The 16,779-nt window shown below is 36.3% G+C and overlaps 1 protein-coding gene across 9 annotated transcripts in view; it reads left to right on the top strand.

Annotated features, from left to right (window-relative positions):
- Positions 1-16,313, top strand: part of FAM169A (family with sequence similarity 169 member A) — an 81,578-nt gene extending 65,265 nt beyond the window's left edge. For all 9 annotated transcript variants that reach the window (XM_066241148.1, XM_066241118.1, XM_066241100.1 and 6 more), the window contains 5 exons: positions 4,420-4,459; positions 4,944-5,094; positions 7,472-7,628; positions 10,909-11,112; positions 12,410-16,313. In XM_066241148.1, the coding sequence (XP_066097245.1) occupies positions 4,420-4,459; positions 4,944-5,094; positions 7,472-7,628; positions 10,909-11,112; positions 12,410-12,955 (1,098 nt within the window). In that variant the 3' untranslated portion in view covers positions 12,956-16,313. The remainder of the gene's footprint in view (positions 1-4,419; positions 4,460-4,943; positions 5,095-7,471; positions 7,629-10,908; positions 11,113-12,409) is intronic.
- The last annotated feature ends 466 nt before the right edge of the window (positions 16,314-16,779 follow it).

Consider the following 16,779-nt stretch of genomic DNA (forward strand, 5'->3'; position numbering starts at 1 on the left):
AAAGGGAGACCTCCTGAATCTCATTCTCCCTTAGCTTTTATTGATCAGAAGCAGAACAGAGGTAACAGGATTACAAGGGAGGGAGATCAGGTGACAAGGGAAAGAATGATTAATGGCCATTTTGCTGTCATGGAGAAAGGGCTAAATTTCTTTTGCTAATTAACAAGCACAAAGGAAGGGGCAATGTAGAACCTGTAGAGTTCTACATTGACATTCAGGGCTTTAGCTAAAGTTCCCCAATCCAAGGTATAGAGCAGGGGCCCCCAAACTACGGCCCGCGGGCCACATGTGGCCCCCTGAGGCCATTTATCCGGCCTCCGCCACACTTCTGGAAGGGCACCTCTTTCATTGGTGGTCAGTGAGAGGAGCATAGTTCCCATTGAAATATTGGTCAGTTTGTTGATTGAAATTTACTTGTTCTTTTATTTTAAATATTGTATTTGTTCCCGTTTTGTTTTTTACTTTAAAATAAGATATGTGCAGTGTGCATAGGGATTTGTTCATAGTTTTTTTTTTATAGTCCGGCCCTCCAACAGTCTGAGGGACAGTAAACTGGCCCCCTGTGTAAAAAGTTTGGGGACCCCTGGTATAGAGGGTTCAAGATTAGATGGGTGATTCCCTATAAAGGTTCAGTAAGCGTGTGCTAGGCCTTTGTAGAATGAAATGTACTTTGCAAGTACTAGGTAATCTGAAAATAGAAGGGAAGGTCTCATTACTGGACTTAGGTACTTTCCTAGAACTTATTTGATACTACTGAAAGTACAGATCCACTGATGGGATTCTTGAAGTCTGTATTTATGCAGTGTTTTGTTGTGCTGGTGCTTATTACAGTTCTGTTTGTTTTGTACATTGTTATCTGAGTATATTTTTAGTGAGTGTTGAGTTTGTCTTTGTAAATGCAGGTGCATTTCAGAGATACAAGTACTTTAGAGAATTACTTGTTCCTCTTATTTCCTGTTTTAATTAGCATGATTGTTGACTATGTGAGTGAAAAATTTTAAAACATTTCTAAGGATACTAGAATAACTATATATGAAGAATTAGAGTTTATAAATTTTTTTCTACATTTGTAATTTCAGACTTTAAAATAAGCCCCAGTTCTATTACATTGCAATCCAGATACCTCAGTTATACTCATATAACTGAGTTAGTTTTGGTCATAAAACTCGGGAAAGGAGAAAAACCTACTCCTTCCATACATACAGTGAGACCAATGATTTAATTTAATATTAAGCCAGATACTTTTCAGTGTGTTATTTTAGTGAGAATGTATTAAAATTATACCATGTTATAAGGTTGGCAGCATGAATTAAATTTTCTCTCATTTTAGAAGTTCATTTTCTTTATTACTTTAATAATTCAAGGAAAATACTTTTTATTAAGTAGTTGTTATATTTCTTCTTATTAGTACATGGGGATGTGGTTTTATTTGTTTATTTTTACTACAGGATGTAATTTTTAGCTTTATTTAGGTATTATTGACAAATAATTGTATACCTAATGTATACAACTTTATGTTTTGATGTACTTATACATTATGAAATGATTATCGCTACATGATTTATTCTTTAAGTGATGGTGTTTCCATTTGCTTGTTCCATTTTTTGGACATAAAACATTACATGTACTTTGCTTTTTGTACCTTTTATTTATTCATCTTTATGTTTTAATCTTGTCTAGTTGAACTGCAGGCTTCCCAAACACAGGATTTTTAAAATATTTTTATTTTATTCATTTTTAGAGAGGAGAGAGAGAGACAGAAAGAGAGAGAGAGAGAAGAGAGAGACAGAGAGAGAGAAGGGGGGAGGAGCTGGAAGCATCAACTCCCATATGTGCCTTGACCAGGCAAGCCCAGAGTTTTGAACCAGCGACCTCAGCATTTCCAGGTCGATGCTTTATCCACTGCGCCACCACAGATCAGGCCCCAAACACAGGATTTTTATTTTCGTCTCAGTCACTCCCTTGTTTGTGTCCTGTAAAACACTCCTTGAAGTGTATGTGCTCACCATTTGTAGGGTTTCGATAACTGTGTGACTGGATAGCAGTGTGTATAATAAAATAGGTACTCTGCAGGTGCTGGACAAATTATGGATCTGTTAAGCATGGGAGAAGTAGGTGGTCCATTATTGGAAACAGGTAACTGAACAACTGTTTACTGTGGGATAATAGTTGCCTTACTAGAGCACATAGCAGGTGATTGCAGGTGCATAACAGAGTATGACTAACTCTATCCAAGGACTTCACCAAGGTCCGTAGCTGAGCTGAACTGAGCTGACTTTCATAGGGTGGGTGGGAGTCCTGTGCCAAGTGCTGCTGGGACATTCCAAGGGATAGCATGTATGAACACAGGTGTGTGAACAGAAATGGCGTATTTGACATGGAAGAGTTTTTGGTATTGTAGAGGCTGAGAGTGTGTTCTAGGCAATGATAAACTATTAATCTTTTTTAAATATTTATTAATTATACAGAGGGGAGAGACAGAGAGAGACAGACAGACAGACAGACAGACAGAATGAGAAAGGGGGGAGGAGCAGAAAGCATCAACTTTAACACTCATATGTGCCTTGACCAGACAAGTACAGGGTTTTGAACCGGCAACCTCAGAATTCCAAGTCAATGCTTTATCCACTGCACCACCACAGGTCAGGCCTAAACTATTAATTTTTAAGAGAAGGAGTAGCACAGTGTGCAGTTTAGGAGCATCACTGTCATCAGAATGGAGAGGATTATGGGGCATTTGATTAGAGTGAGGGATAGGATGAGGAGGCTATTAAAACAGTTTGTGTTAAAGATGCTACAGGTCTGAACGAAGGCATTGGCAATACAAAGGAGGGGGCCGTTCTGAGAGATTCTTCAGAGTCAGAATTGATAGGTTTTGTGGTTGATTGAACGAGGGATAGGAAAAAGTCATTACTTCTTTACAGGTTTCTGGTAAGAATGCCTGAATTGTTACTGCTGTTTAACCAAGATAGGGTATAATATTGGGAAAAGATTATTAATATTGTTCAGTTTCAGACAGGTTAGATGTGAAATTTGATGGAACATCCACTGGAGAGATATTTCATTGGAAATAGTGCTTTGAAAACTTCAGGAAAGAAGTTGGGGAGATTAAATTGTATATTTGTATTTATCAGCAGATAGATGTTGAAGTGAAAATAGTAGAAAAATTTATAAAGGGAAAGTAAGTATGTAGATTGAAAAGAGAAGATAGCCCTGGCCAGTTGGTTCAGTAGTAGATCATTGGTCTGGTGTGTGGATATCGTGGGTTTGATTCCTAGTAAGGGCAGACAAGAGAGGCAATCATCTGCCTCTCTTCCCTTCCCCCTTCTGTCTTTCTCTTTTCCTTTCCCACAGCCATGGCTCTTTTGGTTCAAGCGCATCGGCCTTGGGTGCTAGGATGGCTCCCTGGGACCCGTGCCTCAGGTGCTAAAAATAGCTCAGTTGCAAGCATGGCCCCAGATAGGCAGAGCATCAGTCTCAGACAGGGGTTGCCAGGTTGATCCTGGTCAGGGTGTGTAAAGCTAGTATCTGCAGCCGCCATCACAGCCGCCTGGCCTTTGTAGGTTCGCATTTAACCCGGATTGATTGTAAAGAAACTGCGGAGCCAAAAACTCGTGGTCCATTTTCCTTTATTATAGACTTGTACTTGGCAAGCAAGTAAAAACACACAGTGGGAAAACACTTCCCTTTCCATTCAGGGCTCCTAAAGCCACTGACTCATCTGAGTTTTTCTAGAATCAAAGGTCTTCACCTCACCAGTTTTATTTCACCTCTGTTCCCCATCTCCTTCTCCTGCACAAACTGTCTTCTTCACCATTCCACCATTTTGGCTGCCTCCTCCTTGTGGCCTCCCTTCCCTGCTACAACATGGGCTCTTCCTCTCTTTAAGAATGTGGTCATTCTCTCCCAAAATGGCCTCCTAGCTCCTTCTTTTAAAACTTTAGGTGCGAAAGCCCTCCCCCAACACACATTAGCATAACCAAGCCCCTTCCCAAGCATGAAAGGCAATCAGCCGTCCCACGTGGGCAGAGGCCATCTTTAATGAAGTGAATATAAAATAATTTATCTGTCCAACAGGGCGCATGTGGGAGATTGTCTCCATCTCCCTTTTTCTCACTTGGAAAAAGAAGAGAAATAAAAATTAAAAAAGAGAAGAGAAGGTAGCTTAGGACAGAAGACCAGAAACTCCAGTGTTCACCATGATAACATAAAAGTTGGGTTGATAAATTCTTAGATTCAAAATAAACTGAGGCAGTAACAGCCTTATTTCTTAAGTAAGTTTTCTTAATTGATAAATTGTAAGTACATAAAGCACTATTTGGAATACATTTTAAAAGACTTTCTTTGATACTGAATCGAGTGATAGGGAGAAAAAAAATGATCTGAAACTTTTGGTTTTAATCTGTATCTCTGTTTTAGATTGATTCTCTAAAAGATGCCTTTCCAAGCACTTCTGAAGGTAAGAAATTCATCTGGTCTATCAGAAAATATTTGAGACATTTAAAATTAGGGGTGTGTGTGTGACTGTTGTTAGAGTAAGTGAAGACTTATCCAGCTTTAAAGTCAGGGTCTGGGTTCTAATGCCACCAGTACCACTGCTTTTGCTTTGTGAACAGAGTGAGCTATGGTACCTCTTTTTTCCTCTTTTTCTTACCTATAAAATGGGGACAGTAACATCTACCTTGTTTACTTCCCAAGGTTATTGGGAGAGAATATAAGTGAAAATTCAGAAACACTTGAAAAGCTCAAGGTAACATGGAATTGTGAGGAATGAATATGGACAAAGTTATTTCATAATTTAGAAAAAAATACTGGCATTGTTTCTATGTCTGATGTGAAAGAAAGGAAGTGTGTAATGGTGGGGATATCTGTAAACTAGCACAGTTCTTGTATTTCTGTGTATTTGAGTACATAATAATTGTAGTTTTGCTGTTTTTTCTCAGGTCCCGATAAAACACCTGTTTCCACTCGCACACGAAGTGGTCATCTGAAGCGGCCAAAGATTGGAAAGCGGTTTCTGGATTCAGAATTTAGTAGTTCTCAAGGGGAAGATGAAAAGATACTCCATACTTCACCTGCAGCTTCAGTAAACAAGTGAAGTATTGTTTATTTTACTTTCATTATTTTGGTTATTTTTATTTTATTAGTATTTAGTATTTAAAATGGAGGCTATTACATTTTTCATGTAGCAGATGACCTTGGTATAGGAGTTTGTATTTGAATTCTTCTACAAGGTTATTGACTATATTTATCAATGGTGTCACTTTGACAATGTTATAGGGAGAAGTTAGTCGTAAGAGTAGAATAAACTCATGATTTAATCTGTTAAGTGTGATATCCAGGAGAATATTCTATTGATTATCCCAAATGTGTCATTATCATCAGCTTTGAATTTGGCAATAGCTGTAGTTTTTAATAATGCTGTGGTATAGTCAGTTTAAAAAACCCTCAATTTTACATCATAATTGATTCATTTTCCTGGGTTATTGTATAACATAAATTATTGCTAATCATAACTGGTACAGTCAACTCCTCTTAATCAACAAACACTTGGGTCATAACTTTAGCCTCTGTCTTCCTTTGAATCTTAAGGAAAGCAAGATTTTAAATTTTATAGCAAATTTAAACTTGGTCTTACTAGTTCTACCAACTGTTCCTGAGTCAGTCATTCATAGTTTTGCCATTTTAGCTGTGAAATTATTTTACTTAGGTAGAGAATTCTGTAGCTGTACTAATTTTATTATGTAAATAATTTTGTATTTGTGTAATTGAGTACATATAAATGTTTTATTTTTGTGAAAAATTTATGTTTAAGGTAACTATAAATATTTAAATCTAGTAATTTGTGAAAAGAATAGTAAGAGTTTAGATAATTAGGGTTTTCTCATTGAGCAATATTTTGATGTAATACCATTTTTAGAAGGAAATGTAACAGTGTATCTTAAATTGAACATCTCAGAATGGTGTGGAATTTTGTTTGCTTTTCATAAATAGAACGGTAACAGTAAGGCTGAATACTTAGACACTATGAAGAACATAATTTCATCTTTGGCCTTGAAGAATGCCTAGTGGTTCCTAAGACACATCTCTCTGTGGCACAGGTTAGGACCACTGCAGAGCAGATTGTGATGGTACAATAATAGAAATGCAAAATGCTGTGGATGCAGAGGAGAGCATGACTGATTCCAATTGAGGGGATGGAGACACTTGGTATTGGGGCTAAGGCTTCAAAGATAAGCAGAAAGTTAAGCAGAGTTGGAAGAGAAGACTTTCTAGTCCAAAGGTCTACACACTATGGCCCATAGGTCAAATCTGGCCTGCCACCTGTTTTTGTAAATAAAACTTTATTGTAAAACATCCATGCTTATTAGTTTCAATGTTTATTATGGTTACTTTTGCATTACAGTGGCAGAATATAGTAGTTATTCTGAGATCATATGGCACAAAACATAAAGGAAAAGTTTGCTGATCCTGGAGATATACCAGGGATGTGCAAAAATTTTCTGCAATGAAGGAAATGTTTTGCCATCTGCCCTGCCCAATATGGCAGCCACTACCCAGAGTGCCCATTGAGCACTTTGATGTGGCTAGTGCAACTGAGAAACTGAATTTTTAATTTTACTTAATTTTAATTAATATAAATAGTGACGTGTCTTGTGGCTACTGTATTGCATCATGCAGATTTAGACTACAGGAATTAGATTAACAAAGGCACAAAGCTAGAAAGAATGTTAAGGGTAACTGTGGTATTTAAGGTAAATGGTAGCATCTAGTAGGAGATAAAATTGTAAGGAATGGTCTAATCATGTTAGGCTTTGAAAGGAGGTATACTTTATAAGCTGTGGGAAACCACCAGAATTTTCTGAGTGCGGCTGTCACAGATACAGATACGTGTATTTGAAATGTAGCTCTGAAGAAGTATTAAGTGTTAAGTATTAAGTATTAAGAGCAAGTATTAAGTTAAATTGGGAAGAAGTTACAGTGAGAATTCTTCTGAGAGAATTGGGGCCTGAAAATGGGAATAGTGAGTCAGGGATATTGTTTGAAAGGCATTTTGAGGTAGAACTGAACCATATCATTATTGTCCAAATTGATGCTTTTTGAGAAAGGAAGAGGCATTATTATATGCCAGTGCTCAGATAAAAGCTGTAAGCTGGACTGTCCCAGGTAAACGAGGTAGTATGTTCATTCTAATAGAGTAAGATCTGATCAGACATGGATAAGAATAAAAGAAATGTCTTGTTAACATGATTGAAAAGATGGTGATGTTATTGATTGAACTGGAGAACAAGATAAGAAAGAGAACAGATTTGTAGAATGAAGAGATTGGTTTTGGATCTGTAAAATTTGAAGTTGTTGACTGAGCAACACTTAGCTGATTCTCTAAGTGTTACTTATTAACAGATTCCTGAAATTCATATTCATCCTTAGAAAAGCAAGTAAGAAAGAATGGTTTTCTTTTGTTTTTTAGATTGGAGTCTACTGCGCATATATCAGAGAGCTCAGAAGAATTCCTGGAAGAAGAACACGAACAAAGTGTGACTGAATTAGAGGATGCAAGTGGTGCTAAAGGTGCTTGTTCAGCGCCAGAAGCCCAGCCACGTCTGGAGAGGCAAGATGGTGAAAAGGTAGACCCACATACTGAATAAAGTGGATGGAAGTAAACTCAGTTTTAACATTCTTAATTACATATTGTTAGATAAATACAGTCACATACTTTATAGTCTTAGAAAAACTTGTGTTTAAGTGTTAAAGAGCATCTATCTATATTAAGGGAATTTGGGCACTGGAATTGGGGGAGGCTCAAGTTACAAGTATTTTATATTTCAAACAGTTTACGAAAGTTTGACTCACAGCAAAGATAAAATAAGATGATGTTTAGGTAGTAAGGTATCTAAGCACCTTTAAAAAATTGATTTTTGCAATTAAACATAGTGAAGAAGTTACAGACCCAGTTAAAGGCCTTTGGTGTAACAGGTTCTCAAGTGTAACCCTAGTTCCGTTAGAAAGATATGGATGAGTTATCCAGAATAAATACATATTTGAGTACAGTTGACTTACTAGTTCTTGGAAAAATAAATTTTTTTTAACACTAGAAAACAGAAAAATCCATTGTGACTAAGTAAACTCTTGATCTGCCTTGATTTCTTCAGCTTCTCAAGTATTTGTCTTTATCTTCTTTTTTTTCCCTTCTCCATTCATTTTCTGTCTCTTCTTTTAATATTTTTAATTTTTTCCTCTCTATAGATTCCTTATTGCTTTCATATAGCTTAAGTTTTTTAAAAAACTTTTTACCTGTTTGCCCAGTTCATCCATCCAGCAGTTAAACAAGTGAAACTACATAACTAATTTTATTTTCTTACACCAATTTAGCTTCCTCTGCTTTTTGAAACTATTTTCAAGTGGCATTTTTTTCTTTTCTTGTAAAAAATTGGGAAAACAAAGCGCATATTTAAAAGAGATTTATAGGGTGCATTCTTTTTTGTTTGTTTGTTTTTTGTTTTACAGAGACAGAGGGATAGGCAGGGACAGACAGAAATGGAGAGATGAGAAGCATCAATCAGTTTTTTTTTTCGTTGCGCGTTGCGACACCTTGGTTGTTCATTGATAGGGTGATTATTATAAATAATGCTGCAACAAACATAGGGGTCCATATGTTCTTTCGAATTAGTGTTTCAGGTTTCTTGGATATATTCACAGAGTGGAATCACTAGGTCATTAGGCAGTTCTATTTTTAATTTACCGAGGAAATTCATACTGTTTTCCACAGTGACTGCACTAATTTACATTCCCACCAACAATGCATGAGGATTCCTTTTCTCCACATCACTGCCAACACTGTTGTTATTTATTAATGATAGTCATTTTGACAGGTTGAGGTGATCTCTTATTGCAGTTTAGATTTGCATTTCTGTGATGATTATTGATGTTGAGCAACTTTTCATATGTGTTTTCGATGTCTGTATATCTTCCTTGGAGAAGAATCTATTCAGTTCTTTTGCCCACTTTTTAATTGAGTTGTTTTTCTGGTGTTAAGTTGTCTGAGTTCTTTATAAATTTTGGATATTAATCCCTTTTGAGATGTATCATTGGTGAGTGTCTTCTCCCTATCAGTTGGTTGTCTTTTTGTTTTGTTGATGGTTTCCTTATTGTGCAAACACTTTTAATTTGATTTAGTCCCATTTGTTTATTTTTTTCTGTTTCCCTTACCTGAGGAGATATATCAGAAAACATATTGCTAAGAGAAATGTGCAAGGTTTTACTGCATGTGTTTTCTTCTAGGAGTTTTATAGTTTTGGGTCTTATATGTAAGTTTTTAATTCATTTTGAGTTTATTCTTGTATATTATATAAGAAGGTGGTCTAGCAGACCAAATCTTCATTAATAGATGAGTGGCTAAAAAACTGTGGTACATAAACACAATAGAATACTACTTGGCTATAAAAAAGAATGAAATCTTACTTTTTGTGACAGCATGGATAGACTTAGAGGGTATTGTGCTGAGCGGAATAAGTCAGAGAAAGACAAATGTCATATAATTGTACTTATATGTGGAATCTAATGAATAAAATAAACAAATAAAATAAAAATAGCCCTGGCTGGATACCTTCGTTGGTTAAGAGCATTGTCTCAAACCTTAGAGGTTGCTGGTTTGATTCCTGGTCAGGGCACATAAAGGAACAGATCAATGTTCCTCTCTCTCTCTCTCTCTCTGTCCCTCCCCCCCTCCCTTCCTCTCTCTCTGAAAAACCCAATAAAATAAACAAACTCATAGATACAGAGAACAGATTGACAGTTGTCAGAGGAGAAGAAGGTGGAGGGACTGGTTGAAAAGATGAAGGGATTAAGCAGTACAAATTGGGGCTACAGAATAGTCACAGAGATGTAGATTACAACCTAGGGAATATAGTGATTATGATAAATATGTCTGGGGCCAGATGGGTACTTGATGCAGCAAGAGGACCACTCTGTAAAGTACATGAGTTTTTAATTACTTTGCTGTACATATGAAACTAATACAGAGTAATATTGAATATAAAGTGTAATTTAAAAAAATTCTTAAATAAAGATTTACGTGCACCTAGATGCTTATGGGCATATATATTTGTGTTTTTTTCCCTTTTAAAAACTTAATGTTATACTATATATATGATATTTCATGTAATCGGTTTCAATTGTCCAACAATACATTGAGCGCATACTATCATAGGTCACCAGTGACACTTTTATTCAATTCCAGTGGGATTTCCTTATCTAGATGGATTAATTTCTCTTCCTCAAGATTCTCTAGTTCAGGGGTCCCCAAACTATGGCCCGCGGGCCACATGCGGCCCCCTGAGGCCATTTAGTCGGCCCCCGCCGCACTTCCAGAAGGGGCACCTCTTTCATTGGTGGTCAGTGAGAGGAGCATAGTTCCCATTGAAATACTGGTCAGTTTGCTTATTTAAATTTACTTGCTGTTTATTTTAAATATTGTATTTGTTCCCGTTTTGTTTTTTTACTTTAAAATAAGATATGTGCAGTGTGCATAGGGATTTGTTCATAGTTTTTTTTATAGTCTGGCCATCCAACGGTCTGAGGGACAGTGAACTGGCCCCCTGTGTAAAAAGTTTGGGGACCCCTGCTCTAGTCCCTTGGCTTTATATAACATTACTGATTTTGTATGGAGATTATAGATCTAATGAAGGAGTTTGGGGTACTTATGAATTCTTTTCTTTTACTGAACCTGCTCATAAGTTTTGCCTTTTCCCTAGTAAGACTGTTCTTTAGCCTGTGCCCTAGAATGTGGTAGAATTATCTTGAGTCCTGGTGCACGACAGACAGGTAGGGGCCAAGAATGGACTCACCTTGCATAACAAATTAGTCTGTAATTGTGTCCTGACTTGTTATTTTCCCCTGATGTTGTAGGAATCTGAATTAGAGCCTATGAATGGAGAGCTAATGGATGATACAGTTAAGACTTCTCTTACAACTGAAGAGGAGGACTCTACAAGTGGAGTTTTAGATGAAGAATTAAAATTGCAGTCTTTTAATTCCAGTGAAGACTCTACAAATCTTGTTCCACTGGTGGTAGAATCTGCAAAACCCCCTGAGGCTGCGGCACAGGATAAGGTAAGAGGGAAATAACCTAGTATTTTATAGTTGTATATTCCAGTGTTGGGGTCATGGCAGGGGCAGTGTAATATGTATATTTTCTTCCACCCTAACTTGTATAATCCTTTAAGAAAATTAAATTTTATACTAGATTTGGTATTTTACAAAGATACAATCAGTAATATTACATAAACTCAAATCTTTGTAACCTCATATGTTCTTACCTGATTTATGGTAGCAAAATGAGTTTTACTTTCTAGGGGGAAAAGCTTAGAAAAGTGAACAAAAAATTATTTCCCAAGTATTTGAATATCTATTGCTTACATGTTTGTTTTAATTAGGAAGACCTATTAGATTAGTGGGAAAATCTTAATGGAGTATTTGAAAAGAAATTTAGGTTTTTATTTTGAATATTTCAAGTTAAGGCTAAAAAATTTATTTTATAGCATTATTTTACTTGTGCTGCACATAAATAAGTGAATAAAATTTCCAGTGCCGTCACTTGTCATCTAACAAAATCATAATCAAACATTGGGTGGCACAGTGTCAAGTTCTAGGGGACTCTTGGTTCTGGCTCTGGTTAACACCAAGAAATTAAAAACTTTGAGTTGAATCATGGCCTTGAAGAATTTTGTTTTGTTTTTTTTTTTCATTTTTCTGAAGCTGGAAACGGGGAGAGACAGTCAGACAGACTCCCGCATGCGCCGGACCGGGATCCACCCGGCACGCCCACCAGGGGCGACGCTCTGCCCACCAGGGGGCGATGCTCTGCCCATCCTGGGCGTCGCCATGTTGCGACCAGAGCCACTCTAGCGCCTGAGGTAGAGGCCACAGAGCCATCCCCAGCGCCCGGGCCATCTTTGCTCCAATGGAGCCTTGGCTGTGGGAGGGGAAGAGAGAGACAGAGAGGAAAGCGCGGCGGAGGGGTGGAGAAGCAAATGGGCGCTTCTCCTGTGTGCCCTGGCCGGGAATCGAACCCGGGTCCTCCACACGCTAGGCCGACGCTCTACCGCTGAGCCAACCGGCCAGGGCTGGCCTTGAAGAATTTTGATGTGAAGTTTAAAATATCTTACTTTTTGAGGTAATATCAATCCTTTTATTATATCTTTAAATCAATAACTTATGTATCCAAATGATCAAAGAGACAATTTTGAAGAAATTGAATTGTATTTAGAATATGTACTAGTGATTAACTGAAGTAATGAGCACTGAATTCTTTAAAGTGCAGTTCAGGGTCATTACACATAGGTTTCTGAGAATAATTTATGTCAGGCCTATATTGCAAAAGTTTGCTCACCAGATTTTTTATATTTAGACCTCACATATAACTGACTCGGAAATGTTGATAGATGAAGGCCCATCTGATGAAAAGGGGCACGTGGAAGAGAAACTGCCACTAGCTTCAAGAAAGAAGGCACATTTTGGGAGTTCAGATATTGCTGCTATCCCACATGGAGAACGATCTGACAGTGGTTTTCCAAACTCTGTGATAGCTGAATTTTCTGAAGAATCAATCTCTGAAAACTTATCACCCAACACTGCTTCCTCATTAGAAAACCAGGGCGAAGAGGGGGTACCTGAGCCCCAGGAAACATCTACAACTCTTCCTCAGGGTTCTTTAATAGAGGTTGAACTTGAAGATGTGCCGTTTTCACAGAATGCAGGACAGAAGAACCAGTCTGAGGAGCAGTCCGAAGCATCTTCTGAGCAACTGGATCAGTTTACACAATCAACAGAAAAAACTGTGGATAGCAGCTCAGAGGAAATAGAAGTGGAAGTGCCTGTTGTAGACAGGCGGAATTTAAGAAGAAAGGCCAAAGGGCATAAAGGACCTGTTAAGAAGAAAGCCAAGCTGATCTGAAAGAAGAAATACAGATGATAAATCCTCTTCTTTATAATATAATTGTTTATAAAATATGGTAATAAGTCGCACGGGGCACAGGACAAAAATTCCAACATTTGTTTGAACTTATTTATAATGCGGTTTTTCCCTCCCCCTTAGGACCTAGGATTCACCATTGTTTTTAATTTTTCAGGCTATTTTGTGTAAATACAGTTTATTTTTATTAATCATGTATTGACTTTGGGCAAGCAGATCATAGTATATTTTCTTTAGTAGGTGACAGCTGATCATTAATATGTCAGGAAATATAACTTAAAGAAAACTGCAAGTAGGCTTTCCATTACTAGTGAGGATCACAGAAATCTTTTACATTAAAGGTTTTAAATAGTAAACTTGGTGAGGGTTCTAGAAGTTTTAGCTTAAATATCAAAACTAATCACCATTTAAAAAAATGTAGACATGCTAAGAAAAATGTCAATAAATTGAAAGAAATATAATTTCAACTAAATATGAGCACAAATACAGAAATTTATGGAGGTGGTATTTTGGCCTCTTAATTCATTGTTGTATGGATGCAGTTTCTTCCTTTGAGTTCAGTGCGTGAGTAGATAAAAACTTTCCAACTCTTTATAACATCTAATATTGACAGTACAGCTAGGGATTTAACTCTGGCCTTTAGGTACTGATATAATTATTTAAAATTTCTTTTGAAGTTGGGGACTATACTTTTGTCCTCATTTGGTTAACACATACTTCAGAAGTATGAGAACCCTTCCTAAGACATCTCCTCAATCCTGCCACTGCCTTTATTCAAGAATCTTATTTATATTCCCTTCAGCTTTCTTCCACTTCCCTAACTCAGAGTGATTTCTTGTCAAAAGATCTGCCTGCCTGCCAGCTTATGCCCTTGGCATCCATTTTTGAGTAGGTTTGAAATTGTGCCCCACAATCTTAGCCCTCTGTGGCAGCAATGAAAGTGCCCTAGCAGTTGTAGTTCCCAGAGCTTACGTCACATGGAGGCTTTAGTTGTCCCTTTGGTTTCCTCCTGATTTGTTCTGTGAGGATAGGTTACAAGCCAGCCTGTTCATTGTGCTACCATAGCAAAGGCCTTTGCCTAGGAAAACTTTAAAAAATAAATCCTTCAGTTGTTAATTCTTACAGAGTAATTTATTTAGAAGTGAACAAAATGGTTATTCTTAGAATCCAAAGAGAATCTTGAAACAGTACTATCCTAGGGAAGTGTTATGTGTACTCAGATGTGGCCCTTAAATTGAAGAATTCTTTGCGATCACTTAGATTATTTTAAAAATAAGTTTGGTCCTTAATTAAAAGCTGTTATAATTTTATCTTTTTTTGAAATGCTAAGGATTGATGTTAAAGATTTTTAGTCCACAGCCAGATGATGTCATTAAATTTTCTTTTGGGACGTTGGTATTTTAGGACCTAAGTTAAAATCTTTTAGCAGGCAAAGTAGGAAGCTCTCCTATTTATTGTAAACTTTTCAGTTATTTGTCGCACAAAATTTTCTTTAATTATTGGTTGGGGTTAGCCAGATTTAAAACTAAATGAAAATTACAGCACTTTGGCTATTTGTTTTCCCAAAAATGCTAAATAAGTGAAAGAAAAAGTACGAGTAATACTAATTATCAAATGTTTATGCTGTCTTATATATTTTAGGGAAAACTTTTGTTTAAACCACAATCAGGGAAATAAAGATTTAGTAAGTTCTTATTCTTAACCTTTCCAGTTTTTAATTTTTTATAATAGATAAAAATCTAACACTTAGATATTTTAATTTTATCCTTGGATTATTCATTGTTTTAAAAATATTTTCTTTAAAAAGGTATAATTTAAGAAGATTGAGCTCACTGACAAATCTTGATGTGTGAATATAGTTGCTGAGTTTACAAAAAGAAATGTTATGCTAGGGACTAACTGTATAAACGTATACTTGTTCAACTTGTTTGGTTTATTCTAAAACAAAAAGTGCATTTTAAGCAATTTCAAAACTTTCTGGTACATATTATCTCTGACAGAAAATAATATTTTGGCATTTATAGATGGTAGAGGAGAAAAAGTTGGTTGGATCACATGGAAAAACCTAACTTTCCCATTCAGTAATGTTTTTTTTTAGTAAATGAGTTCTATACTCAGTGAGTATAGAATTTATAACAAAATATATACTCAACAAGGAAACTAAATAAAAATCATATACTTGTGCAGGGCATTAGAAAAACTTTCAGAATTAAAGGAAAGAAATCTGATTTCAACCAGCTAGCTAGTTGTTGAATGTCCAGTCATATTGTAGTCCTTTGTGAACTGTCTTCTATTTAGAAGTCTTATTTGTGGAGAAGGTAGTTCACTTCAGTTTGTGTAAATACATATATATTTTCTTGTGTAATAGTAAAATTTTAGTTCTACTTTTGTTTCTTCAGTTGTTACACACAGAAATAAGTATATTTAAGAATTTATTATAAAGCTCCTCCACAACTTTTAAAGGTTAGAGGATCTATTGTAATTTTTTATAAAATCAGATAGCATGGCAGAATGTTAATCATTTGCTGAAATTGTATCTATATTCATGTTTCCATTAAGTACAGAAAAATATCACAGGAAGGATAACTACTAGATTAACGAATCACTTTTTGCTGACCATCAGAACACTACACTACCTGAAGTGGTTTCAGTGACTTGAGAAAAATATCTTGGAAGTTTGATTGCATCAATTTGAGCATTTACCTAGTATCTAATATATGCTCTTTATGTTCTGCTTTACCCTTAGGGATTACCTTCTCAACTTTAGTCACACCAGCAAAGTGAAAGAGATTCTAATGTGTGTAAATAAAGAATTTATATTAGCATTACTCATCTGTGTAACAGTATTTTACAAATACATTTCTGCCTGTATGTCCAACATCAATATTATTTAAGGTGTTATCCAGTGATTAGTTATGCTTCTGTTCACATACTTAATGTCAAGGTTTCTTTGTACGTTAAGTTGCCTATTCTTGGTTCTAAAAAATCAGACCTTAGTTCTGTAGTATCAAGTGCATAGTTGATGTTTTGCTTCCACTTTCCAAAACCCAAGCCATTCATACACTCCCTATTATCTATTAGTGGCAAAATCATTTAAGATCTAATTGTAAGAAAGGTTCAGCTTCTGTCATTCTGAAGTAATTGTATTATATTGGATAGTCATTCCTAAGGAACTAACCTAGCCTTTCTTTTCCTAAGTGTCTGTGTTCTACTGTTTATAGAACTTAGAAAAGATATTACATTATTCAGAATAGCAAGTCTTACTAAAGTACTCATGGTTGTTTTCTTGGTTGTTTATTAAGTTTGAAAGTAGTAATTAAACCTATATTTTGTGATTGTTTCCTGGTCTGTGTTTTGAAATTCTTTCTTTTACCTAATTTCACTGATGAAGATGTGTTTAGGTACTGAATTTTAGACATTAAATGATTTTGTTAAAGGCACAATTAATCCTACTGGCTTTACGTTCAAAAAATAAACAATGGCCTGACCAGGCGGTGGCACAGTGAATAGAGCGTTGCACTGGGATGTGGAAGGACCCAGGTTCGAGACCCGAGGTCGCCAGCTTGAGCGTGGGCTCATCTGGCTTGAGGCTTGAGCAAAGCGTTACTCAGTCTGCTGAAGGCCCCCAGTCAAGGCACATATGAGAAAGCAATCAATGAACAACTAAGGAGTCCCAACAAAAAACTGATGATTGATGCTTCTCATCTCTTGGTTCCTGTCTGTCCCTATCTATCCCTGTCTGACTCTGTCGCTGTAAAAACAAACAAACAAAAAAACCTGATTATAGATTAATATAAAGATACCAT

This window comes from Saccopteryx bilineata, chromosome 1 (genome assembly GCF_036850765.1).
Source record: "Saccopteryx bilineata isolate mSacBil1 chromosome 1, mSacBil1_pri_phased_curated, whole genome shotgun sequence".
NCBI classification, from domain to species: Eukaryota; Metazoa; Chordata; class Mammalia; order Chiroptera; family Emballonuridae; genus Saccopteryx; species Saccopteryx bilineata.